Source organism: Aplidium turbinatum, chromosome 5 (genome assembly GCF_918807975.1).
Source record: "Aplidium turbinatum chromosome 5, kaAplTurb1.1, whole genome shotgun sequence".
NCBI classification, from domain to species: domain Eukaryota; kingdom Metazoa; phylum Chordata; class Ascidiacea; order Aplousobranchia; family Polyclinidae; genus Aplidium; species Aplidium turbinatum.
Genome location: NC_137476.1, coordinates 33,823,125 through 33,847,116, shown reverse-complemented (window position 1 = coordinate 33,847,116; position 23,992 = coordinate 33,823,125). Strand labels below are relative to the sequence as shown.

The following is a 23,992-nucleotide window of genomic DNA, read 5'->3' as shown; positions in this document are numbered from 1 at the left end:
ATATAAGGTTGTAGTTTCCTTCACTTTTGAATATGAATCTACACGAAAGTGTTCCTGTGAAGCTTGAAGTTCCTGAAGTATGCGAACCTTATGACATCATTGATCAAGATCATTTGGAGACTGGTCCAGGCACCAAGGAATGTCATCCATATTTGTGCCGAGAAGGATTATCTCCCATCCAATCTACTGAAAATGAAGCTCTGAATGGCATTATATGGTATGGTGGTATCAATTATTAAATCATCAGAAAGCTTATCAGACAAAACTGTTTTAGTGGCATTATTGTATTAAGATTTACAATGCAAATCCAATGTAGAAAACAATCAATGAAAACTCACAGGTGAAAAGACATAAATGTTTTATTTGTAGCATGTGGCTATCGCGTTTTATTAATTTGAAACATCACAAACCTGTGGTCAGGTGTTTTCACAAGCCTCTAAGGCTAACTCGACCTGGCGAATAAACATAAAATTATGATTTGACATATGGATAAAACAAAATTACAAAATGTGTAATTAAACCAATCATTAAAAAAAATAATTTAAAAAACTATGTGCAATTTCGGAAACACGAGTTTTGAAATATTCTAAACTAGCTCACAGTTTTTGCCAAAACACTTTGTTGCCCTGTGCAATGTATTGATTTCTGTTAGGGACAACAAACAGTACATAAAGTTGGAGAACCAATGAACACTGGTCTAGAACGTAAACAACGCAGTACAATTCAAATTGTGTGCCTGTTGAGAATTTCCCCCCAAATTTTACAAGTTAGGCTTGTTATTGTCAATGCTAACTTGTCTTCAAAACAAAATGTTTCACTCACAGATAGTGGTAAAAAAAGAAGATGCACAAAGTAATCTCTTTAAAAAGGGTGTCCTCCATCGATTTGTTGTTTCACCAGCTTAATCTTGGTCAATAGTATTGCTCAAGTTTTCGGCGTCTCGACGACTTGTCCCCATTTTATACTTATTTCCAAATATGCTTTTTCTCAGCACATCATTTCTGAATGCCAGTTTTATGGTTAGTTCGTAAAAAACAATTAAATCATTTTTCAGTATAAGTCAACATGAAAAAGTTCAAATGAAGCTTGAAGTTCCCGAAGTATGCAAACCTTGTGAAATCATCGATCAAGATCGTTTGAAAACTGCTTTATCCACCAATGAATGTCCTCCATATTTGTATCAAGAAGGATTATCTTCCATCCAACCAGCTCACAAAGAATGCTGTAACCATTTCCAACGCAAGTCAGCATTGATTACTCATCAAAACATGAATTTCAAGGAACATCATTTAGAAACTGCTTTATCCACCAATCATCGTCATCCATATTTGTATCAAGAAGGATTATCTTCCATCCAATCAAATGAAAAAGAAACTTTAAGCGGCAATATATGCTGTAACTATTTCCAACACAAATCAGCATTGATTACTCATCAAAACATTAACTTTAGGGATCGATTTTGTTGCAATTTTTGTGATCGAAGTTTCAAATGCAAATCTAATTTGAAAGTTCATCAGCGAATGCACACTGGTGAAAAACCTTATAAATGCAATCTTTGTGAAAAGTCATTTTCGCAATCTGGCAATTTAACATCTCATAAGCTCACTCATTCTGGTGAAAAACCATATGAATGTGATGTTTGTGAGAAATCATTTTCGCTATCTGGCAATTTAAAATGGCATAAACTCACTCATTCTGGTGAAAAACCATATAAATGTGATATTTGTGAAAAGTTATTTTCACACATATCTGCTTTAAAAACACACAAACAGGTTCACACAGGTGAAAAACCATATAAATGCGACGTTTGTGAAAAGTCGTTTTTACGTAAACCTGCTTTAAAAAGACACAAACGGGTTCACACTGGTGAAAAACCATATAAATGTGATATTTGTGAAAAACTTTTTTCGCATTTTAGTAGTTTGAAAACTCACAAGTTAATTCATTCTGGTGAAAAGGCTTATAACTGTGATGTTTGTGAAAAGTCATTTGCGCATTTATTTGCTTTAAAAAGGCACAAACCGGTTCACACTGGTGAAAAACCGTATAAATGTGATGTTTGTAAAAAGTCATTTTCGCATTTATTTGCTTTAGAAAGGCACAAACGGATTCACACTGGTGAAAAACCATTTAATTGTGATATTTGTGAAAAGTCATTTTCGCGATTTGATAATTTGAAATCTCACAAGCTAACTCATTCTAGTGAGAAACCATATAACTGTGATGTTTGTGAAAAGTTATTTTTACATATATCTGCTTTTAAAAGGCATAAACCGTGTGTAATGTAAATCGGCACAAACGAATTACGGTACACACCTTATATGAGATTTACTTATTAATTTCAGTAATTTAGTTTTTCCAATTAGCTTTTCAACGAGAAACTTAGTAAATTAAAATTAGAAAATTAGAAATAGTTAATTAGAAAATTAGAAACGGAATAATTAGCTTTTCAACGAGAAAAAGATTCCATTTAGGCTATCTTTTGAAATCTAAATTCGATCGGTTTCCATTCACTACTACACTGTAAGTTCGCACGTTGACAAGGCCTGTGTATAGTAAGGTTATAATATTTTTACAACCACATATTCTTGGATGTTATGAATTGTGAATGCTTTGTTTTTACATGTTTGTCATATGATCGACTTTGGTTATGTACCTGAGTTTGCAACGTCACAAACAACTTCACACTGTTATAATGATAATACCGGCAAGGTTTTAGTTACACCAGTTGGGTGCAAAATACTGTAGCATCAATAAAAAACCTCCATCATTGGCGAAAGTCTCCGTCATCAACAACAACTAGTAGTTTGAAATCTCATAAGCTAACTCATACTAGTGAAAAACCATATAAATGTGATGTTTGTGAAAAGTCATTTTCACAATCTAGCAATTTGAAACAGCACAAGCTAATTCATTCTGGTGAAACACTATATAAATGTGAGGTTTGTGAAAAGTCGTTTTTACAATCTAGTAATTTGAAATTTCATCGGATAACTCATTGTGATGAAAAACTACATAGATGCAATGTTTGCGAGAAATTATTTTCACACATAAATAATTTAAATCGGCACAAACGAATCACACACCTTGTATGAAATTCACTTATCAATTTCAGCAATTTGGTTTTTCTACAACAAAATTTAGTTTTTCAACGAGAAAAAGATTACATTGAGCCTATCTTTTGATATTTTTATTACATCGGTTTCCAGTCACCACTACACTATAAGTTCGCACGTTGACAAGGCCTGTGTAAGTGTGTATATTAAGGTTAAAACAGTTTTACAACCACATATTCTTGGGTGTTTTGAATTGTGACTGTTTTGTTTTTACATGTTTTTCATATGATTGACTTTGATTACTTACCTGAATAAACTCTTCTTACGAATGTGATGTTTTTGACAATGAATATGATGTTTTTTGCAAAGTTGATTTTGGGTTCTCATAATTGTTAATGTTTATCTTGTGTGTTTATTCTGTTTCATTTTCAGGACAATTTACTTCATTCAGTTGCTTTATTATCAAATATATAAGTGTTATTAAGTCAGTTTGCAGTTTCCTCCATTTTTGAATACGAATCCACACGGAAGTTTCCCTGTGAAGCTTAAAGTTTTTGAAGTATGCGAACCTATGAAATCATTGGCCAAGATCGTTTGGAAGTTGGTCCAGACACCAAGGAATGTTATTCATGTTTGCATCAGGAAGAATTATCATTTCCAATCCAATTTTCTCTCAATTTCTTTGAAAAGCATAGAAAAGTTGCACTTTGTTGTTGCATGAATCAACATGGAAAGGTTCCAGTGAAGCATGAAGTTCCTGATATTATTGACCAAGATGATTTAAAAGCTGCTTCAGCCGCTAAGGAATGTCCTACATATTTGTATCAAGAAAGGTTATCTTCCATCCAACCAACTGAAAAAGAAACTTTAAAGTGCAATGTATGTTATAAACATATCCAAAGCCAGTCAGCATTGATCAGTCCCAAAAAATTCATTGGATGGAACGACCTTGTTGCAAACTTTGTGACTAAAGTTTTAAACACAAATCTTAAGTGGATAAACGTCAGCGATTTCACGCTGGTGAAAAACCATATCGCTGTAATGTTTGCGAAAAATCATTTGCCCTGTCTGATCATTTAAAATCTCATGACCTAACTCATTCTGGTGAAAAACCATAATATAAATGTGATCTTTGTGAAAAGTATTTTTCGCAATCTAGCAATTTAAAATCTTATAAGCTAACTCATTCTGGAGAAAAACCATATAAATGTGATATTTGTGAAAAGTCGTTGTCACTCCAGTATACTTTGAAGCGGTACAAACGGTTTCACACCGGTGAAAAACCACATAAATGGGACATGGGTGGTGTCTGTGAAAAGTTGTTTTCGCAACCTGGCAATTTGAAGTCTCGTAAGCTAACTCATGCTGGTGAAAAACCATATCAATGTGATACTTGTGACAAATCGTTTTCACTCATGTATACTTTGAATCGGCACAAACGGTTTCACACTGGTGAAAACCATATGAATGTGATTTCTGTGACAAGTCATTTTCACAATCTATTCATTTGAATTCTCATATCAGCTAAATCATTTGTTACACTACTGGACAAATGACGATTTTTTTTTATTTGATTTCATTATTATGATTCTTTATTATTAAATGCTAATGGAAAATCATTTTTGAAATCTGCTGGTGAGGAACTTTGCTTTAATAAACGTTTTTCTACAAACAGATCAATTTTAGTAATAGTTTTAACTAGAATTGTCACGTTGCACTACGGGACACCTGAAACAACCATCAATTTACCCATTTTTCTGCGATCAACATTTCTTAATTAGCCTTTAACATTAAATTTTTTGGCGGAAAATGTATGTATGGCTTTATTTGTGTCATGGGCGATAATCTTAAGATGTTTGAAATAATTTAAATCTCTACAATGTTTAGTATGTTACACTATGGGACGTTACACTACGGGACACATTTTCCTTGCATTACTTAATTCAAAACAAACGAACGAATTCAAAAACAAAACGAAAAATTCACAGCAACTTATGTGTCAAATAACATTCTGTGTTAGTGTGTATGCAGCTCAGACTCCACTGAGCACATGCCATCAGCTCTAGCCAAAATATCCTTAGGTTTATCACTCCAATATCATCATCCTCTGGATATTGATAGCGATTAGGTCCACACGATACTTAACTCGTATCCTTCCTTCAGATTTAAGGTGTGTCAAAACCTTCCCTATACAGAAATTTTTGTCATAAATTACCGCAACCCAAGAGTTTTCAATTTCGTCATCATCGTCTCTTTCATTTTGAAAATCAGTAGTTTGATAATTTGTTGGCGAGAGATAATTTAGAATTGGTTCTTGCTGTTCCAATGTCATTTGATGGATTTTTCGAATTCCATCCAAGGCAGATTCTGCATCAAATTTTCCCTTCCACTCCTCTTTCTTTATTGTTTCTGTAATTTCATGTTTAGTAGTTTTTATGATTTTGATTTTAGAATCTTTGTTGACCCGGGCAGCAATCACGAAAGAGTCTAGGTCATTTACGACAATCCGTCTGGATATGTCAAGATCATAAACCGCCAGCTTCACTCTACCACCAATTCCGTCTACTGCGCCTTTCCCTTGTCCGGCACAAAAAAAGTTCCATACGATTTGCATTGGATATTTCCTTTGTAATTCCCGTATCGTGGTAACAATATACCAATTGCGGAACTGAGATGTGATGCCATAACACTACATTTTTACAAATTTGATTTCTGCTGGCAGCTCCTTAAAGATTTTGTTCAAAAACACAAACACCTCTTCTTTAGTGTGCTAAGGTGTATCAGAACAAATACAGTAAGATTGGCTGGACCCCTTCTACCACACAACAGCCGTAAATAGCGTAAAATGCTTTCTGGCCCAATAAGATGATTGAACTTCATCTTGAGGAATGCAGGAGTAATTTTCCGCGATGTCAGTTTGAATCACAACCACTGAATTGAAGTTGCTGTCTTTAGTGTTTTTGATGTCTTCATGAAAAGAATTTGCTTGCATGGAGTTTACATAACAATGATTCATGAAGTCCGGAAAACTTTTAAACATATTTATTAGTAAATCTTTAACCTTTATTTCCTCTTGTTTTTTCTCCAAGTAACCTTAACCCACTTGCAGCATGGCACAGCATCATTGTTAAAATTTTCTTCTACATAATATTTCCATATTATCTTGAGTAGTTTTGAATCCTTACATTCTGAACATTCTTGCATCCAACATCCAAATTTTTCCTTACAAACACATTTTTTCCGCATGTCTTTTGAAATTCTGCAGAATCTTTCAGAATCATATTTTGACAACGAGTCTAGCATTAACTCCATATTTGAAATTAATGACAAAAACATGTCCAAAACACAATAGACAGAGTTTTCACAAAATAAACTCTTTTGTTTCATATGCACATGCAGGCTTTGTATGGTATCATAGTGGATGACTGGATGTCTACCACTACCAACCTGAAGCACCACCTACAGCATTTACTGCAAAACAAGTAACTTTTAAGATGCGTACTACTACATATTCAAACTTTTGTAATTTCACAAAACAACAGAACAGACCCTGTAATACACAATGAAGAACATTAACTGTCTAACTGTGTATCATTGAAAGTTATTGTAAAATGCATTTACACTTGATGGTACATTCTGAAACGGTCCCTGCCATTCACATAGCAAAGGAAAATATTGCACTCTTAACAAGTATTGTTTGTCCTGTTTTCCAACTTTTTAGTTGTGCACAGCTTACACCTTTTTCTTGCAACTGACACATCCTTTGTCATTTTGTGACCAAGCAATTGTCCTGAATTGTTATTTCGGATTCTGTTTTGTGGCGTGACAATAGGTTCTGCGGGGACTGACGTTTTACGACCGCTGTAGCTACCGATCAGGCTTCATGCTACAGTTAGTTTTAACGTCTTCAAATCTGTGGCAGAAATGCCATCCCTGTGCTGTGCAAATTCTGTGTGCACAGAATGGGCATTATCCACAGCAATGTCCAACAAGTCAAATTCAGCTCGCAAGTAAAATTTGAATTTTGACTTGTGGTCACATTGATATACGACCTTTTTTGGTCCAACAGGTCAACACCCCCCATGTGTTAGTTATATTGTTTGACCGTATAGGAGCAATTAATTTTTTTTGAACTTGTTGCAGTGGATAAGCTGATAAAAAGTTTGACAGTATGTGTACACATTTGTTGTTCATCCATTTTGCATATGATATGCTAATTTCTCTATGATAACAAGAAATGTATCCTCGCTTCATGACTTTGTCAGTTGGCACATCTATTCTAGACAAATGCTTGCGGTTAGCCCTAACAGTACCAACACAAAAAGTACCCTTCTGCAATAAAAGTACCTGCAATGTTGGGGAATTGAAAAAATTGTCCACAAACACCTTGCAGGCAAGGTCTTTAATGCTTTCGGTGAGCTACAGCACAACACCTTCATCTTACCCAGGGGTTCTTAACCGGGGGTAAATTTTACCTACCGAGGGGGTAAATTTACTGAATCATAAATTAAAGCAAACTCCATTTTCTTTGTTATTAAAAAAAAATGGTAGTGTTGCACTCGATTTTGATTCAAATTCATGCTTAATGTAAGTTTTCGTCTTTTTCTTTTACCTCCCTTCTATGCTCGGTGCTAAGTCTGGCTTTACAATTCTGTTGAAACAACGCGCACCGAACATCATTTCTACTCACTGTGCCCTTCATCGACATGCACTGCCATGTGAAACTCTTCCAGAATATTTGAAAGCAGTATTGCAGCATGTGGTTGAATGTGTGAATTTTACCAGGGCAGGTGCTCTTAATCATCGTCTTTTCAAAGTGGTTTGTGATCAGGTGGGGTCAGAACACTCTGTTCTCCTTTATCACACCGAAGTTCGGTGGCTCTCTAAGGTCTTGAGTTTTCAAACTACATGGTGAACTCGAGATTTTTCTTCGAGAACGCAAATCCCCGTTGAGTAAGCACTTTAATTGGCGACAATAAATTTATTAGTGCATTGACTTACTGGACAGACATTTTTTCAAGTTTGAACCAGCTCAATATGCAAATGTAAGGAAAAAGTGTTACCATGTACATGATAAAATTCAGGGCTTTTACACAAAGTTAGATCTGTGGAGTAGAAGAGTTCAAAAAGGAATTTACGCAAATTGTCCAACATTTGATGATTGGAAAGTCAGTAGAGGTCGCAACGAGATTTCTAACCTCGAAGTCGAAATATGCCAGCACCTTGCAGCCTTAAAAAAAGAACTTTGACGGTTACTTCAAAGGTGAAAGTTTTAACAGTACTGCTCATTAAATAACTTATATTTAAACCTTCGAAGCAAAGTTAGAAAGTATTGCTGACGATGATCTTTGCAAATATGAATTGATAGATCTTCAGTGTTCAACAACGCTTTGTTCCAAATTCTTATCGTGCCCTGGTGACTTTTCCAAGTTTTGGTGTGGATTAGTCGAAGAGTTTCCTACGCTGACTAAGCGTGCATTTGAAGTTATTATACCTTTTCCAACTACTTATCTGTGTGAAGCAGGGCTCTGTTCATTGTTGACTATTCAAACAAAACACCGAGCTCGCTTAGTTCCCAAAGACAACATGTGAGTAGCGACTCTTTCAACGACTGTTCCAAGAATCTCCAAAATTGTTCGTGGAAAGCAAGCACAAAAGTGTCACTGACTGACTGCTGTAATTGCGTGTCAGTTATTAATAAAAGAAAAAAAAATTAAACATTCTTGTGTGTTTTTATCATAGTTATTTAGGACATTTGAGTAGGCATTATTTTTCACAGGACCCCGTCAAGAACAATCGTGTCTTCGGAAAATAAACAGCTTTTTTATATTTGCATGGTAAATCCAGACAAAAAAGGATGTTTTGCATTTCTTTGCATGGTTGACTTGACACGATGACATCACAAGGGGCCACCAAAACGGTGGGGGTAAATTTTACTTTTTTTATTCGGCAAGGGGTAAACGAGACAAAAAAAGGTTAAGAACCCCTGATCTAACCCATGCTGCACCTGCCCAGATTTTTTTCCTACGTAAAGGTTGCATTCAGATAAATACCCAGTCTTTGAGTCACATCGACACCATAACTTAAAACCCCACTGTATTGATTTTCCCTTGACGTACGTCGTACTGCTTCAGTATATTTCGCCCTTTGAATTTAATCATATGTTCATCTATCGATTGGTGCTGTGTAGGCAGCATTACTGACATAAACTGGTGGTTGAAGTGGTGCAGTACCGGACGAACTTTAAATGCACGGTTATGTAATGGGTCATCACGTGACCTCATGTTAGTGTTGTCATTAACATGCAATAAACAGCGAATACGTTCAAACCTCTTGCGAGGCATAATATTTGCAATAAAGGAAACTGCAAGGTCAGGTTCTTTTGACCAATAGTCACGTAGACATGGAACTTGGTCATATCCCATAACAAAGTGCATGCCTAAGAATGCCTTCGTGTCATCAACATTCGTAGTGACAACATGTGCAGTTTGTTCGCTGTACAGAATGGTTTGGGGAATGACAATCTCTTCCAAATACTTTTCAAACCCTGCAACCTCATTAAAAACTTCGTAAGGAGTTGGATTATCGGTGACATCAAGCAGTAGCCTATTGTCAATCATGGATGTGTTCGTTTTTGCATGTTTGTGATATTATCAACCCAAAAGTGTTTGCTCTGGAAAATAACCATACGAATATGATCATGTTTTTTTTTTCACAATGAACGTTTTTTACAAAGTTGATACAACGTACTCATAATTTTTATTGTTCAAATTACATGTTTCTTCCGTTTGATTTTCAGTAAAATATTACTTCATTCAGTTGCTTCATTATAAAATAAGTTTTGTTAAGTCAATTTACAGTTTCCTTCGGTTTTGAATATGAATCCACACGAAAGTGTCCCTGTGAAGCTTGAAATTCCCGAAGTATGCGAACCTTATGAAATCAATGATCAAGATCATTTGGAAACTGTTGTAGACAACAAGGAATGCCATCCATGTTTGTATCAATCAACTGAGAATAAAACTCTGTATGGAAATATACGGTATGCCGTAAACATTTTAAACGTTCATCATTGTTAGTCAAAGTCATCGATGAACACTCACGAGTGAAAGAACATATGTAGCTGTAGAAATGATTTTTTGTTACAACTGTTTTTGTTTTTTCGTTCCTGTAATTTGCAACGTCACAAACAACTTTACACTGTTGATAACACAGGCCAACAAAAAAAAATTTGGCACAAGAGGTGAGAGTCATTTTAGAGTATTTCAGGGCCCCTGATTCCGAAAATGCACTTAGTTTTTTCGAATTGGCTCTAGTTTTCGAGATATTCGACAATCAAAATATTTTTGAAATCCTTACTCAAAAGCTTTCAATTGTCACATTACTTATTTTCAGCCCTGCTTACCATTGTGATGTCATAATTGCACTTGTCTAATTCAATTGGTTGATATTGTACGAAACTTCAAAATGCAAGCAAGGGTTGAAATGAACTGTGATTAATGTAAGGGAGACATAAATTTTCAATGAAAACAGTTGTGAATCAGTACCTCACAAGAAAAATAGCCCGAAAGTCATGTGTTTATGAATGCAGCTTGCAGCAAGTCTTTGCTGCAAGAAGTTTTTTTCATCTATAGGCTAATAAATGGCATAGGCTAATAAAATATGCCTTTAACGAGTAAGATGCTGCCCTCTATACGTCTGCATTGACACTGTCTGCATTGTAAAGCACTGAGGAGCAACACATTCTGCGATGGATACAGCGCTATATAAAAACAAGCAATATTATTACTTTGACATGAAAGTGGTTGATCGAGATGTCCTGGGTTCCTCCTAAAGTATGCAAACATTGCACTCAAACCCGTGTCTGGGCTCAAGGCTAAGAAGTGCCATGGCGTAAAGAGAGCCGTGGAATCACCTTATTGATACTTCTGTACGGTGAACATGTTCGAATGAAGTCGTCACAAAGGAAGTTGGAACATCATGTGTACATGGAGTGTGCAAGGCGGCCATTGCATGGACGTTGCCATTTATGTTTTTTCTTTGCGCTTTCTTGTTTCAAGTGGGGATTTGCTTGAAACAATAGTAAAACGGGAATGACTGAGAGTAACTTCAAAACCTTCAGCAATGTTTTGGAGCAAGGTCAAGGTTTTTTCTCAAACCATTTCTACCACCTATTGTAGTTAGAGATTTAGTTATCAAAAGTGGCAGCTGGAATCTTGGCTCCTCATCTCGATTAACATGGCATTCTTGACTCCGAGGCCAAAATTACGTTCTCCCGTAACAAGGATAAAATTCTAAGCAGCTACTTTACTGAAAAACATAACTTTGTACTGCATTCTGACCGTGATGGGGTGTTGCTCACTAGGTGTAAAATAATAAAGAGTTGCGTTTGTTTATCGATAGCTTTGTTTTGCTTATTTGTCTAATTTTTTTTTAGCAAAACAATGTATGCATTTTGTTATTACTTAGTAGCTTAGTTAGTGTAAGTCTTATACTGTTGAAGTCAACAAATATATTAACCCATATCATCCTGAAGTCTTATTTTTTTCGATATCTTGTTTGCACCTTAGTTTTAGGGTAAGTTGAACAAATTCGCCCAAATTTTTGCACACTTTTGTGTTTAGCTGGAAATAAGGCCAGTTTTATGTGCGTCAGTTTAAACTGACGCTAGGAAGATATAGTTGCAAAATTTCACCGATTTTTTTCTGCGTGACACGTTATTCATCAAAATGTAAAAGTATTAGAAAGAACATGAAGTCAAAAATCAAACACATTACACTCGAAGTCAGTGTTAATTTGCAACAAATCTAAGCTATCCAAGCACCAGTTCATGTTCAATGACTATTCAAAATGGTAGGCTTTGAAGCATTGCGGATGAAGAGCAACATTGCAAATTTCACAATAAAATAAAGATGTTCCAGTGCATCCTCGTTTTGCACAGCGACGCTGTTTCACCTTCATTATCCAATGGTCACCAAAGCTTTGTTTTACATGCTTTCAAGGAGTTGCTCGTGCTCCAGGACATAGGGTAAGTGGAAGTTCCTTCCTATGAAGGTGATAATACGCTCCCACAATTGCTCTTCTAAAGCCAAGTGCATCCATCCGACTCTCTCCACTGTCCAACTTGCGAAGCCGGTATAAGTGAAACGCATAACTGCGATATCAACACAAAAGCGGAACAGAGGCCACCACCATTACTTGCTTCGTAAATTGATCATGTAGCATGATATGTTTTGATCCAACCGATCAACTCCACCCATGTATCGATTGTAAACCCCAACAACATTTGGCTGGGGAATGGTTATACTCTTTTTCTCTTTCTGACTGCAGCGTTTTGCTGTATTCAGGGATTCTTTTCCTACAAACGTTGAAAGAACATTCACAACTTTGTTGTCTTTCCACCGAACTGCTGCAATATTGGATGACGTTTGAATAGCAACGTCTGATGCACCTCTTTGTAGCTTGTTGACTTCTTCAACCGTTTTAACGGAAGGTTTCCATTCGACAGGTTCTTGCAGTCCCTGTTCCAAAATTTAATTGGTTTTCCAAATTTAAATTTAATTGGTTTTCCATGAATATACTGCTTGGCTCCATGTCTGCCGAAGTATGGGACCATGGATTCATCCACACTGTAGGATGAACCAGCAGTTTACAGAACTGCCGGTAGAAGTACCGGTAGGCCTACTGTTCAATTGGTTATAATAATGTTAGTTTGCCAGGCCTATCAGCTAGCAAGAACAAATAGTATAGTGGTATTGGAAACCTACACATAGAAAAACCAGGGCATGTCTGTCATCATTAGGCCTATCTGACAGCTGATCAGTTTGTTTTGGCACAGGTGCTACTACCAGTATCACATTCAATACCAGCATGACTAGATCATACCTAGCCTGCTAGTTACTTACTGAAGTCATTATACTTTGCTACTTCAGGCTCATAATTAACTTAAATCTGATACTGAAGAGGTGTAGGCAGGGTCGTAGCCAGACCGCAGAGCAAGAGGGGGGCAATTTTTTTTAGGGGGGGCAAAAAAATTTAAATGGGCAAAATCATTATAATTGTAGCTGTTGCTCGAGAATGTTGGGATTTTGCCAGGGGGGCGAGGTCCCCCTGGCCCCCGGCTGGCTATGGGCCTGGTTGTAGGGTCATTTAAAAACAACTGAATCAATTTAAAACCGACAGTTTGAAGAACTCCAGGTTTGCTTCAACAGCACAAAACTGCCATTTACGTTTCAAAAACCATTCACATCTTCCTAGCGTCAGTTTAAACTGACGGAAGCAGATCGGATGTCAGGAGTCGGTCAAACAACCTTTTTCTGCAACTGCAACTTATTTTGACTGCTGAAGAACCAATTTACCGCGGAAACAATTTTGGAAATTTTTGATTGTCAAATGCGCCCACTAGTGGAAAATATATTTTTAAAAAAGAAGGATTTTTTAGTTATTATTATTAATCAAATTATATTATGCAATGTCAAAATTATTTCAAAGCGTTTTTTGTGTAGATAGTTCTCTCTTGGGCCGCTGGAAACAGTGTTTTGACCTATATGATGTTTTATGTGTGAGTGACGTTATTTTTTCTAGCGTCAGTTTAAACTGACGCTAGAAAGATATGGGTTAACGCAAAACACAAGTTGTATATTCCACATCTTGTATCCTCAGACTTGCTTCACATCGTATTTTGATTGTTACTGGGCCAGTAAACGTTAAATAGCTGTTTGTTTGGGTTGCAATCAACGTGATTGGTTCCAAATAGCGCTTATACAACTCAGAAATGTGCCTGAGATTACTTTCAGTTTTGTCTATGTAATAAACCACACGACGTTCAATCTATAGAGGCTCAAAATTGCGAAAAAAATGTTTTTGCTGTATCTCAAAAACAAGTGCATTAGGTAATCAGGGGCCTCAAAATACCCTAAAATGACTCTAACATGTCGTACCTTTTAAACAAAATTTTTTTTTTATTAGCCTGTGTAATGATAAAACCGGCAAGTTGTTTTAGTTACACCAGTTTGATGCAAAATACTGTGGTATCAATAATTCTCCATCATAGGCGATTTTCAGCCAATTTTTATTTATCTTCTGGGCTGTACTCTATAAGAGATTGAATTCTATTCTTTGCATGAAAGTTTGTGCTGGTTTTCCATAGTGAACATAAAGATTGGCTTCGTTGACTGCCTTTTCACTTAATCCAAGTATTTAACTTGCTGGGCTGTTGCCTTCCATCTGCATGATCAGTTTGCTAGAAACTATAAATTGTCATTTCACCTTTCAGCATGAATCAACATGAAAAGGTTCCAATGAAGCATGAAGTTCCTGAAATTGTAAATCAAGATGATTTAAAAACTGCTTTAGCCACCAAGGAATGTCCTCCATATTTGTATCAGCAAAGGTTATCTTCCATCCAATCAACTCAGAAAGAAACTTTCAAGTGTAATATATGTCATAAACATTTCCGAAGCAAATCAAAATTGATCAGTCACAAAAAAAGTCATTTGAGTGAACCACTTTATTGCAAACTTTGTGACGAGAGTTTTAAATGCAAATCTGAATTGGATAGACATCAGCGATTTCACGCTAGTGAAAAACCATATCGATGTAATGTTTGTAAAAAATCATTTGCCCGATCTGGTCAGTTGAAATCTCATAAGCTAACTCATTCTGGTGAAAAACCATATAAATGTGATGTTTGTAAAAAGTCATTCCTACGATCTGGTGGTTTGAAATGTCATAAGCTCACTCATTCTGATGAAAAACTATTTAAATGTGATATTTGTGCAAAGTTGTTTTCGCAAAGTCAAAGTTTGAAATATCATATGCTAACTCATTCTGGTGAAAAACCACATAAATGTGATATTTGTGACAAGTCGTTTTTAGTGATAGGTGATTTAAATAAGCACAAACGTCTTCACACAGGTGAAAAACCATATAAATGTGATGTTTGTGAAAAGTCATTTTCACACTCTGGTACTTTGAATTCTCATAAGCTAACTCATTCTGGTGAAAAACCACATAAATGTGATGTTTGTAAAAAGTCATTCCTACGATCTGGTGGTTTGAAATGTCATAAGCTAACTCATTCTGATGAAAAACCATTTAAATGTGATGTTTGTGCAAAGTTGTTTACGCAAAGTCAAAGTTTGAAATATCATATGCTAACTCATTCTGGTGAAAGACTACATAAATGTGATATTTGTAACAAGTCGTTTTTTGTGATAGGTAAATTGAATATGCACAAACGTCTTCATACAGGTGAAAAACGGTACAAATGTGATATTTGTGCAAAGTTGTTTTCGCAAAGTCAAAGTTTGAAATATCATATGCTAACTCATTCTGGTGAAAGACTGCATAAATGTGATATTTGTGACAAGTCGTTTTTAGTGATAGGTAAATTAAATCGGCACAAACGGTTTCACACAGGTGAAAAACCATATAAATGTGATATTTGTGCAAAGTTGTTTTCGCAAAGTCAAAGTTTGAAATATCATATGCTAACTCATTCTGGTGAAAGACCACATCAATGTGATATTTGTGACAAGTCGTTTTTAGGGATAGGTAATTTAAATATGCACAAACGTCTTCACACAGGTGAAAAACCATATAAATGTGATGTTTGTGAAAAGTCATTTTCGCAATCTGGTAGTTTAAAACGGCACAAGTTAATTCATTCTAGTTAAATGCTATATAAATATGAGGTTTGTGAAAAGTTGTTTTTGCAATCTAGTAATTTGAAATGTTATGGTGAAAAACTACATTGGTGAAAAACTACATATGGTGAAAAACTACATATGGTGAAAAACTACACTACAAATTATTTTCACACATGCGTAATTAAAATCGGCACAATCGAATCACACACCTTATATGAGATTCACTTATCATTTTCAGCAGTTTAGCTTTTTAACGAGAAAAAGATTAGGTTGAGCCTATCTTTCGAAATTTAAATTACCGTACATCGGTTTCCAGTCACCACTACACTATAAGTTCGCATGTTTACAAGGCCTGTGTATATTAGGGTTATAACCAGAGCTTTGGTGCCGGAGCACCGGAGCCGTGCATTTTTAAAGGAGCTGGAACCGTAGCTCTACGTGAAATTCAGGTGGAGCTGGAGCCAGTTGTTTGAAAAATAGCTCCGGCCCCGATATATTTCATAAGATGCCACTACTATTGGCTGAATTCACATATATAATTTAACAGTAACCCTTCACAAAATTAAAAAATTATTTGACGTCGAATTAACGAATATGTTTTAAAACGCAGTTCCGCAAGACATTTTGATAAAGGTACCTTAACCCATTTGTGCCGAAAATACTTTAAAAAAAATTTGAAAATTAAAATATTGCATAATCATGACCTAAAAAACATTTCACAATTAATTTTTTCTTAATTATGTTAGTACTGGGGGGAAAAAAGACCGTCCTACATGTAGGACGCTAGGAAAATCCGCTATCAAATTTCGCAAGTTTCTTGTGCGTAATGCATAGGGCTAATCGTTATCGCTCAAAGTGATGAATGGGAAATGTCTTGTCATCGAGCATTTTATTGAAATGAAAGTTCACAAAATACGAAGATGAAAAAGTACCAAAGCAACACATCACTGAAACAAGCCATTGCGAAATATGATATTGCTTGAAGCATTTGACAAGCAGACCAACATCACATTTTTCGCATTTTGTAGTAGTTATTGCATGGCAATAGGCGAATCTAGTTTGTTTGTCCTGGGCTACAGCACCCAATGCTCATATGCATCGTAACGTACATCGGATAAAACCTTTTGTAGTCTGCCCCGCTTTCCTTGTTGAAGTGGCTTTTTATGTTGTGACAAGCATACTCTGGCAATATATCTTCGAAAAGAAAGAAAATCCATTGAATTGCCGCTATTACAAATTCTTTGCAGTTGCCATGCATTGTTGACAGAAATATCGAGCATGCATGAAATCAACCACGAATCACATTTATTTCCTCTTATTGCGATGCGATAGTTCGAAATGTCCTGTTCCATTATGTCAACGCCCCACATATGTTCGTCATAGAACTTGATTAAACAAGGTTGTTCAATTTGCACACGCTTCTTTTCAGAGGATGGATATCGAGAGGCTTTAGCAGTTGGGTAAACTCCACTCACATTCGAACATAAACTTACCACACTGTTGTCATTCCATTTGCAAACCAGCACGCCGTTGTCGGTATCGGTTCTAAATCAAACTTGCTTCTTCCTTGTTTTTTCAGAGCATCTTTAGCGATCAGCGGACATTTTTCGGTCCGTTTTCACGAATTGTACCTGTTGCTTTCACTAATTTGTCCTTCAGCGTCGTAGCCAATTTCACACTACTGAAAAAGTTGTCATAACACAAGTGGAAAAACTTTCTGCTGCACTAGCGAGGCCATCAGCAAAATTGTTGACAAGGTTTCCTCCAAGGCCTAAACTTACTTACTTAGGCTACTTACTGACTTACCAGATCCCTAATTACTTCACTTACGTCACGTTGCGCATGTAAAAACGTCAAGAGAAAACTAAATATTTATCAAAAAATTTCAGTAAATTACGATAAATACAGTATGTTATTGTTCTAAAAACAAACACAACTACTTTGTTATGCAGCATAGAAATCGTAGGGAATCGCTGTTTGATACCGCTTGATGCGTAGGAATTGATTGCCGCTTTTGCTAATTGATTGCTTTGATTGCCGCTCCGGAGCAGGATCTGGAGCTAGTTTATGATGAAAGAGAGCTGCGGAGCTAGAGCAACTTAAAATTTACGCCTGCTCCAAAGCCCTGGTTATAACATTTTTACAACCTCATATTCTTGGGTGTTATGAATTGTGAATGTTTTGTATTCACATGTTTGCGATATGATCGACTTTGGTTATTTACCTGAGTAAACTCTTCCTACAAATGTGACGTTTTCAACAGTGAATGTATGGCATGAAGCAAGACCTTGCTAAAATATCCCCCCACCTTCAGGAAATGCCCTTTGCATGTCATGAGTTAAGGTTCGTGTTATTACTTCAGAGTATCGAGCTGAGTTCATCATTCCCTCAATTGGGATTAATGTTCCAACGCCAGAAAATCCAAAACTACCCCAGAACATTTTTTGCGGGGTGTTTAACTGTTTGATTAAAATGCAGGGGACTCAACCTCTCTCCTTCGCTAACTCTTACATATTTGCACAAAGAAATGACTCTCACCTGAAAACAAAACTTTTTTCCAATCTTCTACAGACCAATTCTTGTACTTTTTTGCCCAGGCTAAACGCTTTGCTTCATTTTTTTTGGTGAGAAGTTGTTTTTTAAGGGTTTCCTAGCTTTTCTTTCAACTTCCAGCAATCGACGCCGAACAGTATAGTACCACTTACCTTCACCCCAGAGTGTTGCAAATCCTTTTGCAACTTAAAACTGCTCTTTCTTTGATCAAGCTAACTATTTCTGATGATAACAGAATAGTCCCTTGGTGTCGTCTTTCGTTTTTTTCCACATATTCCCTTACGTTTGAGGGTAAAAAAGCCTGTTTCTAGTGGGGGGTTGTTTCAGCAAGATCTTGCTTCATACCATACATCTAAGCAAATGAAGAGAGTTTTGTATTAACTTAACTTAAGATAAACATTCTAGATCAGTGGTTCCCAACCTTTTTGTTGTCACGGACCCCTTTAGACAAATTATTAATTATGCGGACCCCTGCCTAAATTTTGCCTGAAACTCAATTAACATACTACTGCATTGACTATTGCAAAGAAATTTATTTTCACACGAGTCAGTTCAATCACAGTACTATTGACTATTGTAATAATTATGCTACTCAACTACTGTACGGTGTCATATTGCATTGCCGCTGTGAATCCTGCGGCAAATATCAGGTTAAACAGTTGCTCAAATAAGAAAATGAATGGATTGTTCAAGAAATGTCAGCAGTATTTGAATATTAAGGTGACCCAAAGTACCATGCCGAAACTTTTTCAACGTAAGCAAATTTAATGAGATGGTTGTTGTTGCCTTTCCTGAACTAAACTACTAAACTGCAGTTAAGTTTTAGATCTCAAATCAAAACTCAACTCTTTTGATCTCAAATCAATTAGGTCATCTTTACTGAGATCGTCATCGCTAATGTTGTTCAAGGATTTTCAATCCATGTCCAAAAAGAAAAGGATTTCGAATCCATGTTTCAACTTCGTTCGGCAGGTGTTCTAAATTAAAATAACGTTGAAATGAGATTTGCAGGGTTTCAAGTGTGCGCAAATTTTTCTCTCATAGAGATCAGAAGAGTACATTCTCTTTCAGCTTCATTCGTCAAGATAAGATCTTCTAACGTTGGAAAGTTAGCGTAATTACCTGCTTGCTGCTTCCAATCTACGTTTCCAAACCGGCAACTTAGCTAAAAACGCTTTCTGTCTGTCAGCTGCATCAATTATTGTCACACCTGGTCCTTGAATGCCACGATCAACATTGTTAGTATGGCCGAAAATATCGGCTAAGTAGGCCATGTCGTATAACTTTTACTCTCGAACAATTTTGAGAGGGGACTTCCTTTTGCTTTCAAAAGAGTTGATACCTCATTTTTTAACTGCTGCAGTCGTTTTAAAACTTCTCTAAATAACCAACGTACCTCAGAATGATACAAGAGTACTCCGTAATCTGACCCTACTTCTTGACAGAGCGCTTTAAAAGTACGGTGGTTTAAATCTCTGCTTTTGATGGAATTAACGACTTTCACGCAATTTGTCAGAATTTCTTTGAGACTTGCTAGTAAAGTTTTTGCTGCTAAGGCGTACCTGCGCAAAAAGCAATGGGTAACAACCACGCGAGGAGCTTCGTTTTTTACTAAAGCAGCAAATCCGGATTTGTTCCCGAGCATAGCTGGTGCTCCATCCGTGCATATAGAACAAAGTTTTTTTTCTCCAAAATTCATAAAAATAATCACGAACCCCCAAATGCTTTCTCACGGACCCCCAAGGGGTCCGCGAACCCCAGGTTGGAAACCACTGTTCTAGATTGACCTGGAAACTCTCCTGACCTCAACCCAATAGAAAACCTTTGGTCAATTTTGAAATCTCGTTTGCAAAAACTCGATTGCACTACAAAAACTAAACTCATAGAAACCATCATTCAAGTATGGTATAGAGACCCAGAAATTCAAAAAAAAACAGCAAAAAGATTTTTAAATCGATGCCAAAACGTGTGAAAGAGGTGTTGAAGAATCGAGGTGGTCACACAAGTTATTAGCACCGATTTTGAAATGTATTGTGTAAAATAAATAATAAAAACGTTGAATAACTGAACTGTACGTTTTTTCCTGCTTGAGTCAATTAATATGGACAGTTGGACACGACTGGTCGACTGTATGTACTCGTAATTTAGACTGTTTATCTTTACCTTTTACATGTTTCTTTTGTTTGATTTTCAGGAAAATATTACTTCATTCAGTTGCTTTATTATAAAATAAGTTTTATTAAGTCAGTTTGCAGCTTCCTCCAATTTTGAGTATGAATCCACAAGAAAGTGTCCTTGTGAAGCTTGAAGTTTCTGAAGTATGCGAACCTTATGGAATCATTGGCCAAGATCATTTGAAAATTGGTCCAGACACCAAGAAATGTTATCCGTGTTTGCATCAGGAAGAATTATCATCTCCAATCCAATCAACTGAGAATGAAGTTCTGAATGACGTTGTGTGGTATAATAAGAATTTTAAGGTTGGGGGTGTGTTTGCTGTACATTGTTTGATCTTTCTAAAAGTTCTCTAACGGAAAAACATAAAAACTAAACATTGTTTTTCATGGTGTTTTGTTGAAAAAAAAGATAATACTTTTTTGCAAAAATAATTGAATGAGTGAAGAGTGAATCAATGAGGCTAATGCAATGCAGTGTACTGTATTGCATCAGCTAGCTAACGGATCAGTCGGCTGGCGCAATTCAGCTTCATTGTAAACACAAACTGTGTTCATAGTTCTGGTTGTCTTTTCATTTGTATTTCAATGATCCTTTGATATTATCAAAAGTTTTCTTGCTTTGTAAAGGCCCAAAACGCTTGTGTATATTAGGGTTATATAATTTTTACTACCTCGTATTCCTGGGTGTGATGACGATGATTTCGTTCTTATATGTTTTTCATATGATCGAATCAGAAGTGTTTACTCTCTCTAGTAAATAAGCATATGAATATTTTGTTTTTGACAATGAAAATGATGGACGAAGTGACCCCACACCATGGAAACAGAAACAACCTCAGAGCATTTTTTTTCAGGGTGTTTCACGGTTTGGTCGGTGTGACATTCATCAGGGGAGCGGCGGACGTATTGACTCCTATTTCCTTGAACGAAGAAATAGCTTACATGGAGTGTGCAAGGCAGCTTTTGCGTGAATGCGTGGACGTTGCCATTTCTGTTTTTTCTCACATGTCCTGCCTTTACATAATTTTTTTTTGTTGGCCTGTGTAATCCGTGAGACTGAGCGCTGACTGACACCAAAAATCGCAGCGATCTCTCTGTGACTTCACAGTATGCTCGAATAGCGTAAAAATGTTCATACGTTTCCTAGAAGTGATGTCCATTTACAGAGCTGTGTGGTGAATGCTAAGTGAATCAATGAAGCTACGCAATGCAGTGTGCTGGATTGCATCAGCTTGCTAACGGATCAGTCGGCTGACGCAATTCAGCTTCATGCTAAACACAAACTTCGATAGTTCAAATTTTCTTGCTTTGTAAAGATTCAAAACGCCCGTGTATATTGGGGTGATATCATTTTGACTACCTCGTATTCCTAGATGTTATCACGATGATTTCGTTCTCATGTGTGTTTGATATGATCGAGTCAGAAGTTTTTACTCTCTCTAGTACATAACCCTACGAATATTATGTTTTAGACAATAAATATGATGTTTTTGACAAAGTTAATTTTACGTACTCGTAATTTGGAATATTTATTTTCACTTTTTACATGTTTCTTCTGTTTGATTTTCAGGAAACTTACTTCGTTCAATCGTTTTATTTTTAATAAGTATCAGTAATATAAGTTCGTAGTTTCCTACACTTTTGAATATGAATCCACATGAAAGTGTCCCTGTGAAGCTTGAAGTTCCTGAAGTATGCGAACCTTATGGAATCATTAACCAAGATCATTTGGAAACTGGTCCAGACACCAAGGAATGTAATCCATATTTGTATCGAGAAGGACCATCTCCCATCCAATCAACTGAGAACAAAGCTCTGAATTGCAATATATGGTATGGTGGTATCAATTAATAAATTATCATAAAGCTTATCAGACAGAACTGTTTCGGTGGTGTTTTTTTAGTAAGATTTACAGTGCAAATCTAATATAGAGAGCAATCAATGAAAACTCACAAGTGAAAAGACATAAATGTGTTATTTGCAGCATGTGGTTTTTGCTTGTAATTTGAAACGTCACGAACAACTTCACAAACCTGTGGCCAGATATTTTCATAAACCTCTAAGGCTATCTTGACATGGCAAGTAAACAGAAAATTATGATTCGATGAATTGAAATTACAAACTATGTAATTAAACCAATCATTAAATAAACTAATTTTCCTCACAACATCTTGTCCCCATTTTACATTTATTTCCAAATTATGCTTTTTCACAACATATCATTTCTGTATGCCAGTTTTATGGTTAGTTCTCAGAAAACAATTAAATCATTTTTCAGTATAAGTCAACATGAAAAGGTTCAAATGAAGCTTGAAGTTCCCGAAGTATGCGAACCTTGTGAAGTCAATGATCAAGATCATTCTGAAACTGGTCCAGCCACCAATGAACGTCATCCATATTTGTATCAAGAAGGATTATCTTCCATCCAACCAACTGACAAGGAATGCTGTAACCGTTTCCAACGCAAGCCAGCATTGATTACTTATCAAAACATAAATTTCAAGGAACGATTTTGTTGCAATTTTTGTGATCAGAGTTTTAAATATAAATCTAAATTGGAAAGACATCAGCGAATTCACACCGGCGAAAAACCATATAAATGTGATATTTGTGAAAAGTCATTTTCGCGATCTGGCAATTTAAAATCTCATAAGCTTACTCACTTCAGTGGTGAAAAACTATATGAATGTGATGTTTGCAACAAACCATTTTTGCACTCTGGTAGCTTAAAATCTCATAAGCTTACTCATTCTGGTGATAAACCATATGAATGTGATGTTTGTGAAAAGTCATTTACACATATATCTGCTTTAAAAAGGCATAAACGGGTTCACACCGGTGAAAAACCATATAAATGTGATGTTTGTGAAAAAGCGTTTTTACATTCCAGTAACTTGAAACATCATAAGCTAACTCATTCTGGTGAAAGACTACATAGATGTGATGTCTGTGACAAACTGTTTTCAAACAAATCACATTTGAATCGGCACAAACGACTTCACACTGGTGAAAAACCATATAAATGTGATGTTTGTGACAAATCATTTTCGCAATCTAATAATTTGAAGTCTCATAAGCTAACTCATTCTGGTGAAAAGCCACATAAATGTGATGCTTGTACCAAGTCATTTTCACAATTATCTTATTTAAAGCAACACAAACGACTCCACACTGGTGAAAAACCATATAAATGTGATGTTTGTGAAAAGTCGTTTGCATTTATATCTGCTTTGAAAAGGCACAAACGACTCCACACTGGTGAAAACCCATATAAATGTGATGTTTGACAGGTGTTTATGACAAATCTGTTTTGAAGATGTTATACTTTGTGGATAACCAAGACGTCTCACTAAAAAATCTACAATTAAATAGCAACAATTACGGCGTCCCGCTCTTGTTTTGATCGGTCACCAGATCTTCTTGTTGCATATGAGGCAGCGATTCAGGTAAGATCTTCCAACTGTTGCTCCCAGTGCAATGTTTTCATATCAGTGTCTATGAGATCCACATGTTCTGCAGGTCGTTCGACGTTCACCATAAACACAGGCTGGTGAGT

General features: G+C 36.1%; 5 protein-coding genes across 5 annotated transcripts; all 5 read left to right on the top strand.

The window, feature by feature from the left end:
• Positions 1–19: 19 nt before the first annotated feature.
• Positions 20–2,816, top strand: LOC145771173 (uncharacterized). Its single transcript, XM_082582909.1, has 2 exons — positions 20–217; positions 1,055–2,816. The coding sequence occupies exons 1-2, from the start codon at positions 33–35 to the stop codon at positions 2,286–2,288; spliced, it is 1,419 nt and encodes a 472-aa protein (XP_082439035.1). The 5' UTR covers positions 20–32; the 3' UTR covers positions 2,289–2,816.
• An 11,516-nt stretch (positions 2,817–14,332) lies between these two features.
• LOC145771172 (uncharacterized) lies at positions 14,333–15,733 on the top strand. The gene is made up of 2 exons (XM_082582908.1): positions 14,333–14,720; positions 15,477–15,733. Exons 1-2 carry the CDS (start codon positions 14,333–14,335, stop codon positions 15,731–15,733), a joined length of 645 nt encoding a protein of 214 aa, XP_082439034.1.
• LOC145770131 (uncharacterized) lies at positions 14,742–15,447 on the top strand. The gene is made up of 3 exons (XM_082581717.1): positions 14,742–14,774; positions 14,840–15,392; positions 15,428–15,447. The coding sequence occupies exons 1-3, from the start codon at positions 14,742–14,744 to the stop codon at positions 15,445–15,447; spliced, it is 606 nt and encodes a 201-aa protein (XP_082437843.1).
• An 827-nt stretch (positions 15,734–16,560) lies between the features above and the next one.
• On the top strand, positions 16,561–21,940 carry LOC145771206 (uncharacterized). The gene is made up of 2 exons (XM_082582940.1): positions 16,561–20,739; positions 21,291–21,940. The coding sequence occupies exons 1-2, from the start codon at positions 20,533–20,535 to the stop codon at positions 21,405–21,407; spliced, it is 324 nt and encodes a 107-aa protein (XP_082439066.1). The 5' UTR covers positions 16,561–20,532; the 3' UTR covers positions 21,408–21,940.
• Positions 21,941–22,083: 143 nt separating this feature from the next.
• Positions 22,084–23,778, top strand: LOC145771171 (uncharacterized). The gene is made up of 2 exons (XM_082582907.1): positions 22,084–22,268; positions 22,715–23,778. Exons 1-2 carry the CDS (start codon positions 22,084–22,086, stop codon positions 23,721–23,723), a joined length of 1,194 nt encoding a protein of 397 aa, XP_082439033.1. The 3' UTR covers positions 23,724–23,778.
• Positions 23,779–23,992: the final 214 nt, after the last annotated feature.